Raw genomic sequence first — 15,394 nt, forward strand, 5'->3', positions numbered from 1 at the left:
TCTGAGGTTTTTGCCCATGGTACACAGGAAGCAGAGTCCATGAGACAGGACAGGTGGATGCAGCCCTCCTCCTCATCACCCCATCAGTACAAGTTGGGTTGGCAGAGAATGGGAAAGGAGAAGCAGACTTGTGTAACACCTGTCTCTGATTTGAGCCTTCCCATGAACCTCAGCAGGGTCCTTTTTCCTTAATCTCACAGAGGTATCCCTCACTAATATTTAAAAAACAAAACAAAAAACCAAGCGGGCTTTTCCAATGTTAACATACCACAACACAAAAAAACTTTACCCAAAAAACCCCAACAAACAAAGCCCAAAACAACAACAACAGCACAAACAAAAAATACCAGGCAAACAAAAAAAGCCCACCCATCACAAAAACCAACACTACAAAGCCTGTAAGCATATTCTTTGGAATATGACAGTATTTCTACATTGCAGGTCTTAGTATAGTGCAATATTAAATAATCTAATTCCATTCCTCTGTCCTAAATTATGTGTTTAAGAACACACAATTAGAGTAGAAATTATTTCTCTCACATAAGGCTGTAGCACAGGATCCATGAGTATGATGATAGCACTCGCAGCAAAAACAGGGTAAAATCATCCAAATGTGAAAATCCTTGTCAGTGAGATGAAAATAAACTCAGTTCTTAGCAGAGATGGGGTAAATCAGTGCAGATGTCAACATGAACTGGCTGTGTCCTGTACAGGGAGAGGCTGTGTGTCCTTCCATGCTGGACGACATCCTCCCATCAGCACGCCCGAGTGGCAGGCCAGTAAACACGAGCTGTTTTCTCTGGCTGCCACAAGCCCTGCCAAGGCCCTCTGGGGCAATGCTTCAGTTAATGATTTACCCATCCTTTACAGCTGATCAGGCAGACCCCTGCAAATTCATGGCTTGCGACAAGTTTTCCGAGTGCATACTGAACGAGTGGACAAAAGAGGCCGACTGCCTTTGCAAGCCTGGCTATGCCAGCCAGGATGGGCTGCCCTGCCGGAGCCTGTGCGAGCTGCAGCCCCAGCTCTGTGTCAACGGTGGCAAATGTGAGCTGGTGCCAGGAAGAGGAGCTGTCTGCAGGTAAATGGATTGATGAATTCTCTTAACAGCCCCATAAACCACGCTAATCAGCCAAAAGCTCGACATTCAGATGCTGTAAGTCACACTGCAAATACCCTTCTGAAGTATAAATAGTCTCACCATGGATAAATCCATTTCTGCCTGTTCATATACACAGAACATTGTGATCTAGCTATTTTTAAAGATACTTCAGAAATTTATTAGAAATTCAGCATCATTGGCAGTGATGACACACGCAAAGGCATGCATTCATTTCAGATTTCCAAACACATTTTGGAAAAATGAAATAACATATTCACAGTTTTGCTACTGATTACAGGGTAGCATGTTAAGAAGTTACATTTTTCTAAGATATATTAAAAAGGAAATATTTTTTCATACAGACTGTGATTACAGACCACCTGATAAAGCACATGAAGGCTGAAGCTGCTTTCAGGGATTTCTGGGATAGACTTGAAGATTAGCAGCTCTTCCTTACTGCAAATATATTTCTTAAGGATTTTACATGAAATTATCTTAAGTCAATACTGAGAACTACACAGTACTTGAACATATTCACTCTCTTTTCCAAAGTATCAAGTTCCTTCTTGTTGTAAGACTAGACAATTCAGAGCATTATTTGAAACTGTATACTGGACTGGCACACAGTAGCTGACCAGCCATGTACATGAGCGAGAAGCAAGTCACAATTCTTGCATTTGCTTATTTTCTTTCAATACTTTGACTAGAATAACAATACATCTTTTACTTTACTTAGGATTAACATCAAAAATTAAGACCACTGGACAAATTATCCAAATTATTCACTGTAACAACCCAACAACCAAAATTAATTTTCTTCAATGGGCACCAGAGGAATTATATTGAATTCACCACAGTTACTGCCAAATTCCTGACTTGCAGAGTCACAATAGAGCAGCTGCAGCATTTAGTACTGGAAATCAGCCTTTGACCTAGAAAGGTCCTCTTCAAAACTTTGCTGAGGTAGCAAGGGGTCTGACCTGCTCCTCCAAGAAAAAAACCCTTTCCCCATCCAGAAAAACCCTGAATGCACAGGTTTAACCAAACCATCATGAGGAATTATAAAAGTACTAAAAACAATACATGAAATTTTTTGTGAAGTATAGCAAGTCACAAATTCCTACCAGTGTCAGACTGACAGCTTGTGCAAACTTGTACTGTCAGAGAGAAAATTATGGCCTACTATTTGCCCTTGTGCTCCACGTAAATTCACTTTCCCCTTGTTACAAGAGGAGTAGAGTTCTGCTATTTGTAGTAGAACTCTCATTTCAGACCTTACTCCCCAGAGTGAAATCACCAGAATATAAGCTTCAAACTTGTGTTCAGACATTATCTTAAAACAGACCTGAACTTCTAAAGTTCTAAACCACAAATGTTACCTGTGGGGTTAGAAATTTGTCAGAGATATTTAAAATGCATGATTTCCTTAAAATTTGTAGGTCATGAAGGAATATGTCAGTGTCTTTTCATTTAAAAATCACTCTTGAATGTAAAAATATTACCTTTCCATATGATCAATCACATTATTTTCATGGAGACACATAATTATTTGTAGTGGAAATAATGAGTCCATATTACATTGCAGATTTTCCTTTTTTTTTTTTTTTTTTTTGTTTAAGATACTCAGTACTTTTTGCCTTGAAGTTCTGTACATTTTTTCTCTTCCTTTCCTTGTTTTAGATGCCCTGTACGTAGACACCAGCTTTACCAAGGACAGCGCTGTGCAAAATTTGGTCCAGAACCCACACAACCCTTCACTTTTAAACCTCTCATTCTTGGCTTAGGAAGCCTTGGTTTTCTTTTCATCATTTTAATAATTAAGATAAGAAGAAAATGCAAAAGAAACTCTAATTTGCAGTAAGCCACTCACAATCCTTTCCTTCACATTTCAAAATATTCCTTTTGTTTCTTTTGCAATTTAAAATCTTACCTAAACAAAAATGTTCTGCATTGTAGAAGTCCTACTCTCAGCAGCTGCCATTCAGAAAATGCTGTAAGGATTAATCCTGCTTTCGAACACGATGAATCCCTATCTAGCTTTTGTCACACGGCTTGCAGTGTAAGTGCTTGTCTCAGTTCCTCAGAGATCCTTGATCACGAAGCATTACATGAACTTGAAAACACAATTCAGCCTGGAGGTAAACTGCATGGAAATCCCTTTCTCATCCCTCAACAAACAGCCCCACCTGAAATAACAGGTCCACCTTCATCTATTAACTCCACAACTAAATCAAACTTGAAGCTACTCTCTTGCTTGGCAATTTCAGAACTGAAAATACTAATGCATTCATTGCAGTGTAGGTTTCATAACAGCACTGTAGAACTGCTTTTCTTACAGCTCGCTTGCATGGCTCTGGCAGTCTGTCTAGCTGAGTGGTTTTAGTCATTTAGAGAAATAATTAGTGGTTTGATTTTTTTACTCTTGTAGGTCACCAGATGAGTTTACAAAACCAAGACTGACAAGTTAGTGTCTGGAATTCTTCGTTTCCAGCATCAGCCGGACAAAACCAAGGTTTGTGACTATTTTCAAGAACCTTAAAAATCTGTCTTGTCCCATTGTTTATGCCACCAGGGAGCCTCTTTGTAGTAACTCCATACAAAGAAAAGCTCAGATTTTTTTGATGCTTGATATGACAACTACATTTTCTTCTTAAATGCTTTTATGCAACAAAGTTCTGTTTTGTATAACCATGTGCTAATGTGGCAGTCACTGCAAGACGTGAAGGAAGAAGAAATACCTGAAATGGCAAATTAACACAAAATGGAATCCAAAGGAAAGGTTTAAATAGCAGTACTAGCTCACTTAAAATCTCAGATCACTCCGTTTGGTTAAGCTACATAGAGTTTGACAAGTAGGAATTCTAATTTGAGCATAATCAAATATGCTAATATCTCAAGTATTATTTCAAGTTTTGCTACTTGAAACCCCTTGTATCTTTGTGGGGGAAATAAAGACAGAAAGGAGAAAAGCTCAGTAAAACTTCCTCTAAAACTGGCAGACTGTTTCTGATGAATCTGAGTATGTCCTCTTGATAGGTACAAAAAAAAAGCTTTTCTTTTGCCATTTTTCATTTTTCTGAATTACAGCCCAATTAGGAATAAAAAGGTTTTGCTATAGCTGTTAGCACCCATTGTTATTGTGGGGAATATCAGTGCAGGACTGCTCTTGGCACTAGCTGGACATTTTGGAAGACAGGATACCAACTACGTGAATCTTATGTTTGTTGTTATGTAAATAAAGGAACAAGCAAAGATACCATATAGAAAGATTTAATACCACTGATCTTCATCATACCCAGGTCTGGTCTCTTCAAGTACAGTTACAGACTGAGCTGAAAATGGGGGGACTGGAATGCAAAGATAGAGATGGACAAAGCAGCAGGGAGTGGCAGTTTGGAAAAGCTCAAGAATGAACTCACTTCACTGGTCATAAAAGCATGAGCACAGATGTTTGCAATTAGTATTTTACACCCACCTTAAAAGAAATGTGCCTGTGGGCAATTGTAGACCAATAAACTTTCATAATAGCTAAACTACTTGAAGTTTCTACTTTGAAAAGAATTAATATTTTATTAAAGTAATAAAATGGCACATCTGTGAAAGAAAACACAGTCTGTGTCATCTAGACCACATTTGAATTGCCAAAAGCACATTGACAAAGCTCTTCTCAAGATCTAGTTAAGTAAATTAATTTAGTGAGAAATCCAGCAACCACAAAATTGAAATGGCTTTAAAAAAACTAGGTGGCTATTTTTCACTGTTACTCAAGTTCACAGTGAATGTTTACATCACCCTTAGATTCTACATGTTTTTAATTATTTGAAAAATGTCAGTGGCAGAAGAAAATAAGGGTAGAACACCTTTCATTAGCTTAAACTAAGAGAAGTACTTTGATTTTTCAGTCTAGAAAACTCCTTCAGGGCTAAATTTTTTTAAATTGAATATGGCACTTGAACTGAATTTTCAGGATGTGGCTCTCAGGAACTTGTAGGCCAAATTGAGAATTCAGTATTTAAATTCTGGTTTGCAATATGTAATGACAGCAGTGACAGCTTTTTAGGACATATTATCTAGAGTAAGTACAGCTCTGTATTTATGAATGCATATATGAAAATAGGTGTAAAGTTCCAGTAGAAGTTAAAATACCTTTCAAATCCTTCCCAAATATGAAAAATGTTTCCAGTTTAGTTATAGAAGCACTGCATGGAAAATTATTGCAAAACTTATTTATCCAAGGGGATTTTGATTGAGTGGAGTTTTACCCAATTAGTCACTCACGAACTAACAACCTTTAACATCTCCAGGGATGGTGCATCCACAACTTCTTTGGGCAATCTCTTCCAGTGCCTCACCACCCTTACAGTTAAGAATTCCCTCCTTACATCTAATCTAAATTTCTATCACTTTAAACCCATTCCCTCTAGTCCTATCACTCCCTGCCCTTCAAAACGTCTCTCTCCCTCCTTCTTGGGCCCCCTTTAGGTACTGAAAGGCCACTAGCAGGTCTCCCTGAAGCCTTCTCTTCTTGAAACTCGATTCTGACGATGAACTACAATTATCAGATTTTAGTGTCACCTTGCCTATTAGCTATTAGATAAATACTACACTTTCAAATTCAACAATACTTTTCAAATGTCTTATGGGACTTTCTCTTATAGGCATTCAAGAAAGAAGGTCTGCATTATTCAAGATTGAACTTCGGGATGAGTATGAAAAAAAAAAATAAAGGATTCCTAAAGATACAGTATTTTGGCTCTAAAATCAATGCACATTAAAAATTAGTTTTACTGAAGGAAAACAAATTACCAAGTTGAGCAGCTTTTGAGCATGTCTAAGATGCCTGGTAGGAAGTTCCCACTATTAAGATGCATGCATTAAGCTTCTGGTGCTTACACAACTGTTTTATTTAAGAGCTGAGTGCTAGAAACAGATTTTACTGAGATGTGACATTTTTCAACATTGTATGTTACAACCATTCTGGTAAAAATGTCAGTGGAGTTTCAGTGCATTTCTATACCCCTTTATTAAACTTCCTTACACACACTGATGCAAATAGTGAATGGAAATTAGAGCTGTCATTGACCAAAGGCCACATTAAAAGCATTTGGGAACTTCTTCATTCCCTCCCTGAATGCTCACACAGAAGTTGGATTTAATTTTTCAATGGTTGCTATGAACATCAGATTCCTATTTTTCTTTAATAAAGACATCATTTTTACATATGTACATATTCACTTAACTGTTTAATTCTGGTGACAGTGAAACTATCAGGTTATCCTAAGACTTTTTGCTGAGGTACAATATATGGAGTTTCATCTTTTCAGAACATGAGATTTGTATTCACAAGCACCCTCCTGGTGGTGACTAAATTAGAATTGCACATGAGAACCTACACTTTAGAGTCAGTATCCACACAAATAATTTTGAGACATTACTGCTAGTTTTTGTAGGAGAAATCCAATCAGACAACAGGTGGCCATTAAGTATTTTGTAGGCTTATTAATTTACATACTATGAATCCACAGTCCTGATTGAAGTAGGAGCATTATTTTACCTTGAGTATCTTTTTCTTGTGTAAGTATCTCTATTTATATTCTGCACCAGTGCTGTATTCAGACACTGGTTTGCTGCTTGGTGCACACCAGAAGTCGTACTTACAGCTCAAACTGAGCCTCTACAAAGTTCATGACTATCCTGGATGACAACTCCTCATCCAGATGTGAAACTTCCGTGTATCCAGGACAGCAGCGGACTTTGGTGACAATTCTTACTTCGTGCCGTGCAGTTACCACAGCAAAGATTGAACTTTGGTTTCCCTTTTCAAGTCCACTCAAACAAACTGTTTACGAATTCCCAACAACTGCACGGGCTTGCCTGCAAAACCACCGGAACTGGTGACTGCGTACGGATGAAGGCAGTGCACCAAGGAGTTTCTACAGCTGAAATAGTGTTTTTACTTACTTTATTTAAGTAGGAAAGAAAAATAAAGAAGAAACCTAAGATGTGTTTTTACACAGTAACACTTCAGAATAAAATTACTTTAAAAGTACTTTTGCAAGGTACTGGAAGTCATCCTTGCCTACAAATGCTAGCTTTTCACTATTGCTCATGTAAGCTAAGAATGCATTAAGAATGCTGATAGCATTCCATTTTTTTCCATTACAAATGTATTTTTGTATGTGTTTAGCATATTCCAACTTCTACTAGTTATCATTAGCCAGATTAAAAAAAGTAATTTTAAAATGTGTATTTTAATAATGATTATTCATGATTGTATTTATCACTCTCAACTATTAATTACCAAATATATTTGCTTGACGTAAACCTTTTGTATTTCAATAAAACATAATAAAATTATTTACTTGAAAATGTCACAGGGAATTGAAGTGATGCCTAATATTGCACTAAAGTTCATCATGTTACTTTAAAACTGATGTAGAGTTACAGTTGGTAACAGTTTTATACAATTGGTATAAAAGCCATAAGGATACTGAAGCAAAATTACATTTCCTAGATAAAGTCTGAGTTGTTTGAATCTATTTAAATTTTTTAAAAAAAATTATCACTGTGATTTGGCCCTTAAGATGAGAAAGTTCCCCAAGACTGTTAAGAGAAACACAAACAAACAAAACCCCTGCAAAAGCAATACCACATCTCCATCCCAAACATAAAGCTTCCCCCACAGCACACACATTCCAAGCAGCAGAGTTGGTGTCACCAGTCACTGACTGACACAATCTAAAATTAAAAGGATGCAGAGTACATAGCATAACAAATGATAGACATATTGGAAGTGATAGCAATAAATGTTAAAAAAAAAGTACCGAAAGCAAAAAGATACTTATTTCAATAAACACTGAGAAATGAAGTATGAGATTTAAGATAACAAAATCAGAACTTTCTAATATGACAATGTTATTTTGGAGGAGCACTTACCTTAGAAAGTAAAATCTTTACTAAAATAAAGCTTTAAAAATAGGTTTAAGCACCAAAAATATCTCACAGAAAAGTAGCAGACAGAACCAGCAAAGGAATATTTTTATGTTTCTCATAACTTCATTAACCCTTATGCTTCAACTCTTCAAAGACAAAACAGTAAGAAGATACAAGTAAGATTTCAACATGGAATGTGTTTATTTTTATTTTTAATTTTCAGTACAGTATTAAGAGGTCATTTAAATACTTAAAATAAAGTTTTTTGAAGAAAAACCCAGAGGATTCAACTAGGTAAAGAAAAACACAATCTTATCAGTGGATAAAAGACAAGTATTGAATGACCTTCCGAGTCAGTATTGAAGGATCTTCAGAGTAGCATTCTCAAGAAAATTAATATTCCTGGGTCACCTAGTCAGGAATGTAGCTTATTGTGGTGATTTTTTTCCTATCCTGTTTTGTGGAGCATTTTAGGCAATCTCAACTATAATGGACAGTTTCACTGACAGGCAGGAAGATTTTTTTTTTTTAATGAAACACACAAAGAACCAAGCAATTGGGCTTTAAAAACCTCTATAATTTTCTCTATGATTATAAATCAGATAGGCATCAGGTCATCCTACATTCCTAAAGATCAACCCTCTTCCCTCCTTTTATATTTCCTCGCTAAATCAACCAACTAAAATTATCTGACACACTACAAGGGACCATGGAAACAATTGGTAGGCAGTTAAATATTGCCAGACATGTAAAAAAAATAAAATAATCTGAAACCAACCAAAAATTAATTTTGTTTCACAAAAAGATAAGTAAAACTAAGAGCAAAAGCTGCTTTTGGTGTGGAGTGAAAAAAAAAGGGGGGAAAAAAAAGCAGCCTGCTAATGTGCAAACTAGAATACCCTGATTTCTGGAATGCATCTTCTGCTTCCATCAGGTGTACTTCTGGAGCAATGCTGTGAGGTGGGAACATATCATTTGAGACGTCCAGCCACCAGACCCTCTTCCACTATTTTGAAGTCCATTTTATTTTCATGATAGGTCATATTTGTTAGTCACTTAGTAAAGAAAAATTTCCATACACCCCATTCTGATGAATAAGTTTTCTTTCCAATGCCAGTCAAGGAAATCCTGACTTGACTGAAGGAACAGAGTGGAAAAATTCAGTTAATTTTATTTAAAGTTCCCTGCAGGTATGTTTACACACATACATACTAAAATATTTAAGCACATATGTGTGTATATACCCACACACACGTAAGCATTTGAGGGTCTTTGTTTAGAGCATTCGGTCTCGTAAGATCCATGGATTTTTAGAGATATATACACTGAGGTGGAATGTGCTAAGTCAAGCAGCTAAACCCAGACAGAAACAAACACAGGTCAGGTCAGTGACTTTTCTTCTTTGGGTCACATGAATGAGCACAGCTTCTTGCAGTGCTAAGTGTTTGGGGACTGGAAGTTGTCACATTTTGGTTCCAATGCAGTAGCACATTAAACAAGTAATCTACATTTCATAAGCTGCACCTTTAAACTCATGCAACACTGTACAGGTTTGCACACAACTTTCCAGCCAGCAGTCTGACGCACTTCTCCTTTCATATTCCAGCCAAAAACAACTGTTTCAATGAAGAATTTGGGTAAAATGAAAATAATTTTCTCATTTGCAATCACATGACCAGAAGTATAGAGTGGGTCTACAGCAGAAGCTAAGATTCCCTGTTGCAGTGGGTGTGTAAAGAGTTAAATACCACTTGAATATCTACACATTATTCCCATAAGGAGTGCATTTATAGCAACAAGCAGACTGTGGCACACAACCACAGTTCTAAGGTCAGCAAGGAGCTTTCTCTGTGCTACACAATAACCCCTCTTTTAAATTAAGTATATTTATGCATTTTAAAATGAACATTTCCAAAAGGTTTCATGCTCCAAGGAGTGTGGAAATTATTTCATACTGTAAACAAACTGTCAATTAAAAAGGGAAAAAAATCATTTTTAAATCAGGCTATGTAATTGGACATCAAGCTACTTATATTTTGGATTTCTATCAGAGAGGTAACAAATGGTCATGTTTAATTTGTTGAAATAATGGCCAGCAAGATAAAGCAATGTTCACATAAGTGAAAGAGATGCTTCTTATAACTGTATGAAATTAATGATTCCCACCCACAAAAACTCCTTAAACAAATGGCTTAATAAGGGGACTGTTACAAGCTGTGAAACTCAATAGAGGAGATTAATATACAGCTCAGCATCCAATCACTATGATATTCCAGTACACTAAAAATTGTAGCTATTTCATCAGCTCATAGTATTAAGATGCATTATGTTATTGGACCAATTTTTTACACAGTCTAACAAAAGTTATAGATCTTGTATATCTCATTACAGTTAAAATAAAGATGATTTCTGAGACTTAGGCCACAGTATTCAGTTAAGTTATACTGCCAGCAAAAAGCTGAACATATTTCCCTTAATGCTATCCTTAATCGTATATACCTTCAGATACAAAGCTTGGACAATTTTGTGTAATATGTTGAAATTACACTACCTGGCTAAACAAACTGTCCAAGAATTGCTAATAGAAATGTGGTCAGAAAAATAAAGTCTAAAGCAGATTTGTACTAAAAAGAAAGGAAAAAAAATCTGTAAGAGAAGTGGTATAAGCCCTAAAGAGCAGTACATTCTTTTGAGGACCTCCAATATTATACTATTTTGATGAATATGAATGCTTTTCTTGTAATGTACAGAAAACCATTTCTCTTAAACCAAGACAGAGAATGAATTAAACAGGGGTTTATAGGTCTCAAGTTCAGGAGGATTTCCCATCAGTTTCTGGAAAAACAAAAATCATTAAATACAGACACTAACCAGTTTGCAAATCAGGACATAAAATGTCTCAGATTATAAAAAAGTACACTCCAACTTCTCCATAACAGAAGTCAAAGCTAAGGCCTCACAATTCCAGTTATTAGAAATAGCATATTCTCTTTACTAGGCCACCACTTGAAGCCAGCTACTCAGTGTTTTAAAGAAGGAATCTTATAAAAAGATGGTTGCAGTGCAGTTCTTTGCAATATGTACCCAAGTATAGACAGATTGCTTAAAAGTGTTAAGAGTTATAACAGAAACTGTTAAAGAAAATGCAACATATAAACAAAATGCAGCAAACTACACTGACTGAAGTTTCTACAGGGTCCTCATACCTAGTAAAGTTCACTACACAAATTAAACATCATGAAGTACAAATTAACAAACCACATGATTAATAAAATCTGTTCACTTTATATTAAACATCTCTACTCTGATTACAGAATGTTTAGGCCCTCTGCAGCACAGAGCAGCTCTTCCCTTTGTGTCGCGGGCAAGGCTCTCATCTGGAGCGCTCCTGTGCCGACCGCCCAGTTATTTCAACAGGTTCTGCAGCATCGCCGTAGCGTAGGTGGGGCGAGCTTGTCTGCTTGCAATTGCGTTTTGGAGATACTGGATGCCTCCACAGCGTTCCCAAATTTCTTCAAACTGCCTCGGTAAAATTTCAGCACCTCGCTTTCGGGTTAAGCCAGTCTCTTCAAGGTTAAGCTCGCACATATCCATATCATCCTTACCTGAAATGGTAAAGGGAAAAAGAAAACAGATTTTATATCATTCAAAGGTCCCATCAATAAAAATTAGATCCTTGTTAATTACATTTCCTCTCTGTAGATCTGGTTTGCTAGTAAACTTCAGAGCTTATGAGGGAGTCCTCAGACACAGACATTTTTCAGTATCCCGTTTTTTTTGTTACACAGAGAACACTAAAACAGCATGAGAATAAACTAGTATCAGATACTGCAATTTACAAAGCTGTGCTTAAACAGCAAGCAAGAAGGAATAAAGGAAAGAAGCTGAAAGATGATCATCTCCATATATTCTTCTGAAACCCATTACAGGATGACAACCACATTCAGATTACATATACTTTCAGTTTCAAGCCTCTTCACAGTGAACTGTTTTACCTATGGTTAAATGTAGCAAAGCAACTAAAAATTCCAGACTTTGGATCAAGTAGCTAATCTGTCAGCCTACCACCCAAAACAAGCAGTGTTTAGCAAATGGGACCAACATAGGCAATCCAATGAAATTATATGTGTAGCTCACAAACTAAATTCTAGTCTTATTTTTAACAGGTAGTCACGACAGAGTGCTACTTTTAGCTATGGGCTTTGGCACTGAACAGCAACAGTTGGTATAAGGAATTCTACTTAAAATAATTTGCAGAAAACAAACTTTTGTTGCTAGTAAAGCATAATCCTGAAGTGAAACAAATTGGCTATGGCCTTTCCTCAGTCTCTAAGTTAAATACAAAATCTCGAAACCAGAAGCATAAGCAGAATTTCTCCAGTGTTTTCTCCCCTGTTCCTTATGCTCCAGAAAAGGAGGATATGTTTCACTACCAGATACATGTCTACCTATCCATTGCAACATTTATTTTAAATTTTTAAGATTTAAAAGCTATTTTCCCATACTAAGTAGCATAAATAGGGTAAAAGCGTAAGCTTTCTAATAGCCCCACGCTATGGAACGACAATGTAACATATACGCACAAATTGCTTTGACACAAACTGCTTGTAATTCTTTACAGCTAACTAAAAAACAGAATAACAATGAGTAGACCTTTCCTGGATAAATTGTGATGTATTATCTTGACACTGTCTCCAGTTCAATGAATAATCCAACTGCTTGTAATTCTTTACAGCTAACTAAAAAACAGAATAACAATGAGTAGATAAATTGTGATGTATTATCTTGACAAGACCTGCAATAATAGAACCCTTTCCATTTGATTTCCTAAACTGTCTTTGGCTTCCCAAATAGAAGTACATGTACAAGTAAAACAGAGGACCAGTCACATGTCCTAATAATATTCTGAAACATTTGGCCACCATCAACAGCAGTCCCAAATCCTCAAATTCTGCCCAGATAAGAACTGATGATGAAAAAAAAAAGAGGATACAACTTGGGGAACTTGGAACTTCATCTTCTTTTTCTAAAGTTTGTTATTAATTCTGAACCTTCTCGAAGTTTCAATACCAACCCGCTACAAGCAGAATGGGTGCCTTGTCAGGGTGGAGCTCCATCTGCCGAGCAATCCAGGGCCCATCGAAGTGTGCATACCACCACCCCTTCTTCTTGTTCTGGGGGTCTTTGTACTGGTCCGCGGGGCGGATGAAGGGAATGCGGAAGTAGCGCTGCTGCCGGTTTATTTCAATCTCTTGTTGTCTGCCTGGTAGCTGGGCTGTGGGGTTCTGTTGTGCTATCATACAAAACATCCCCCCAAAAATAAGTGAACAAAATGATTAGAAAACAAGAAAGCCATAATTACTTGCTTTATTAGTCAGCACATTATAAAGCAAGCAAACAAACAAAACAACAAAACAAACAAGAAAACAAATAAACCCTCCCCAAAACCCAATAAATTCTCTCTCAAGGTCACCTGAAGTCTCAGCAAACCTAAAAAGTACTCCCATCTCATATAATATGCATTCTGTTAATCGCAACAGCTAAAACACTGGTCAGTTAACACAAGGCTCATGTTAACTGTTGTATCTACATGTTGCCCAATGGCATGTTTAAACAAAACAAAATAAATAAAATAACACATTCTGCTTTAGATCAATATTTAAGGTAAAACTATCCATATAAAATTTCTTACCAACCAGAAACATTTATCAGTAATTGCTTTAGTTTGGTCCTTTTCTTTGTAAAAAAAAGATCACAGAGCACAGAAGCATGTTCAGTTACAAACATACAAATCATCACTTGATGTTTGACAGTCAACACAAAAGGATGTATAATACTGTTAGAAATTACTAATTTGTTAATAGAAATGTTGACAATAAGTACTGCTTATTACAAAGCTGCCAACAAACAATTTTCTGCCTAGATTTCTATATGTCAAAATCTGGCATTAGAAGCAATTTCTGGCTGCTTTCTTTTTTCAAGGAATTCTTTATTTCAGACCATTAAGATCAGCTGACTAAACTTCTAAAGGAGAAAGTCACCTGAATTTTTTTCAAGTTTAATATATATTTTTGGTAAATATTTTCCATATGCATTTTTGGACTTTTTGAGTTCCCCATATTTCAGACTCTGGAGAGAAACTTGCTTTCAAATAAAAGCACATATTCTCTACCTTAATTCATCAAATGATCAACCTTCTTAATCTTACATATACACTACCATAATTAGTTTTAAATAGTAAATGCAACATCTTAAAAGCAACATCCTTTCCTTTAATAACTGCAAGAGTTTATTACTGATCTTGTTTTAGTGGTTTACACCATTGTTACAGATACCCTGCATAAGAACCTTTGCCATCTCTACAGAAGAAAATCAGTATTAACTTTCTACATATTTCAGCATAAAAGGAATAATTAAAACTGAGTTCATTTTTTTCCTTGTCTATTGAGCAATGAAGATAATTTCTGAGCTACCATTTAATAATATGAAAAATGACAATTACTTTTTATAACTTATTTTTACAGTCATGAACAAGACTAATATAGACTAGCAAGTGCACCTTGAAATTTCTTCTGCTTAGATTCAAGCAAGAATAATTTTTCAAACCTGAAGAGCAGAACCTTAAAAAAACCCTTTGTGTTATACATATTGAGTCTCTTTTTTCATGTGTGCATTAACAATAAACACAGAAGAAAAAACACCCAGATTTTAACACGTAAATGATATTTTTATAGATCAACTCTGATAAAACACACACCTTACAGGGAGATAGAGTATATAAAAAACTAATTCAATTTTCTACAAATCCTGTGAATATTTACCCCAGCAGATCAGTGCTTAAGTACTGTTGAATACTTTTTGCACTGCAATGCTAATTGCTAAGGCTCATTTCTACCCCTAGGCATATCTAAATCCAAGGGCATATCTAGAGAACAGGAATGCTAAGCAGCCAATGGAGCCTCTACTTTGTGCCATAGATCTGTGGCTCTCTATTCAGAAGAAACCATCACCTGAATGTTAGTTTGTGTGCTAGGAAAATAGTTGTTATATTATGTTGATTGCAGAGTTTTGCTACAACAAAAAGCCATGTTCAGACAATAAAAAAATGCTAGAATAAGAATTTTTTGGGGGGGTTGGGGGTATGTAAAAAAATATGAGATTATACCTTCTAATAATTTATGTAAGAAGGTTATTTCACACTCCCCATGACTCCTCAAATGGGTAGGATTTCATGAAGAAAAGTACATTTTGAAATTACTAGAATAATGAACAATTGCCATCAGATGAATAACATTGTCAAATTAATTTTTTTTACAATTAACTTCTATGTACACGTGTAGCAAAACACTGGATCAATCA

The 15,394-nt window shown here is 36.0% G+C and overlaps 2 protein-coding genes across 2 annotated transcripts in view; one reads left to right on the forward strand and one right to left on the reverse strand.

The window, feature by feature from the left end:
- Window positions 1–6,291, forward strand: part of IMPG1 (interphotoreceptor matrix proteoglycan 1) — a 54,729-nt gene extending 48,438 nt beyond the window's left edge. Inside the window, exons 15-17 of the mRNA XM_039728549.1 lie at window positions 871–1,081; window positions 3,531–3,614; window positions 5,761–6,291. Coding sequence (XP_039584483.1) covers window positions 871–1,081; window positions 3,531–3,570 — 251 coding nt within the window. The 3' untranslated portion in view covers window positions 3,571–3,614; window positions 5,761–6,291. The remainder of the gene's footprint in view (window positions 1–870; window positions 1,082–3,530; window positions 3,615–5,760) is intronic.
- A 2,262-nt stretch (window positions 6,292–8,553) lies between these two features.
- The window catches only part of MYO6 (myosin VI), a 107,741-nt gene continuing 100,900 nt past the window's right edge, over window positions 8,554–15,394 (reverse strand). Inside the window, exons 34-35 of the mRNA XM_039727127.1 lie at window positions 13,110–13,328; window positions 8,554–11,640 (exon numbers count right to left, since the gene is read on the reverse strand). Of these exons, the coding sequence (XP_039583061.1) occupies window positions 11,441–11,640; window positions 13,110–13,328 (419 nt within the window). The 3' untranslated portion in view covers window positions 8,554–11,440. The remainder of the gene's footprint in view (window positions 11,641–13,109; window positions 13,329–15,394) is intronic.

This window comes from Passer montanus, unplaced genomic scaffold, assembly GCF_014805655.1.
Source record: "Passer montanus isolate IOZ18808 unplaced genomic scaffold, ASM1480565v1 scaffold11, whole genome shotgun sequence".
NCBI classification, from domain to species: domain Eukaryota; kingdom Metazoa; phylum Chordata; class Aves; order Passeriformes; family Passeridae; genus Passer; species Passer montanus.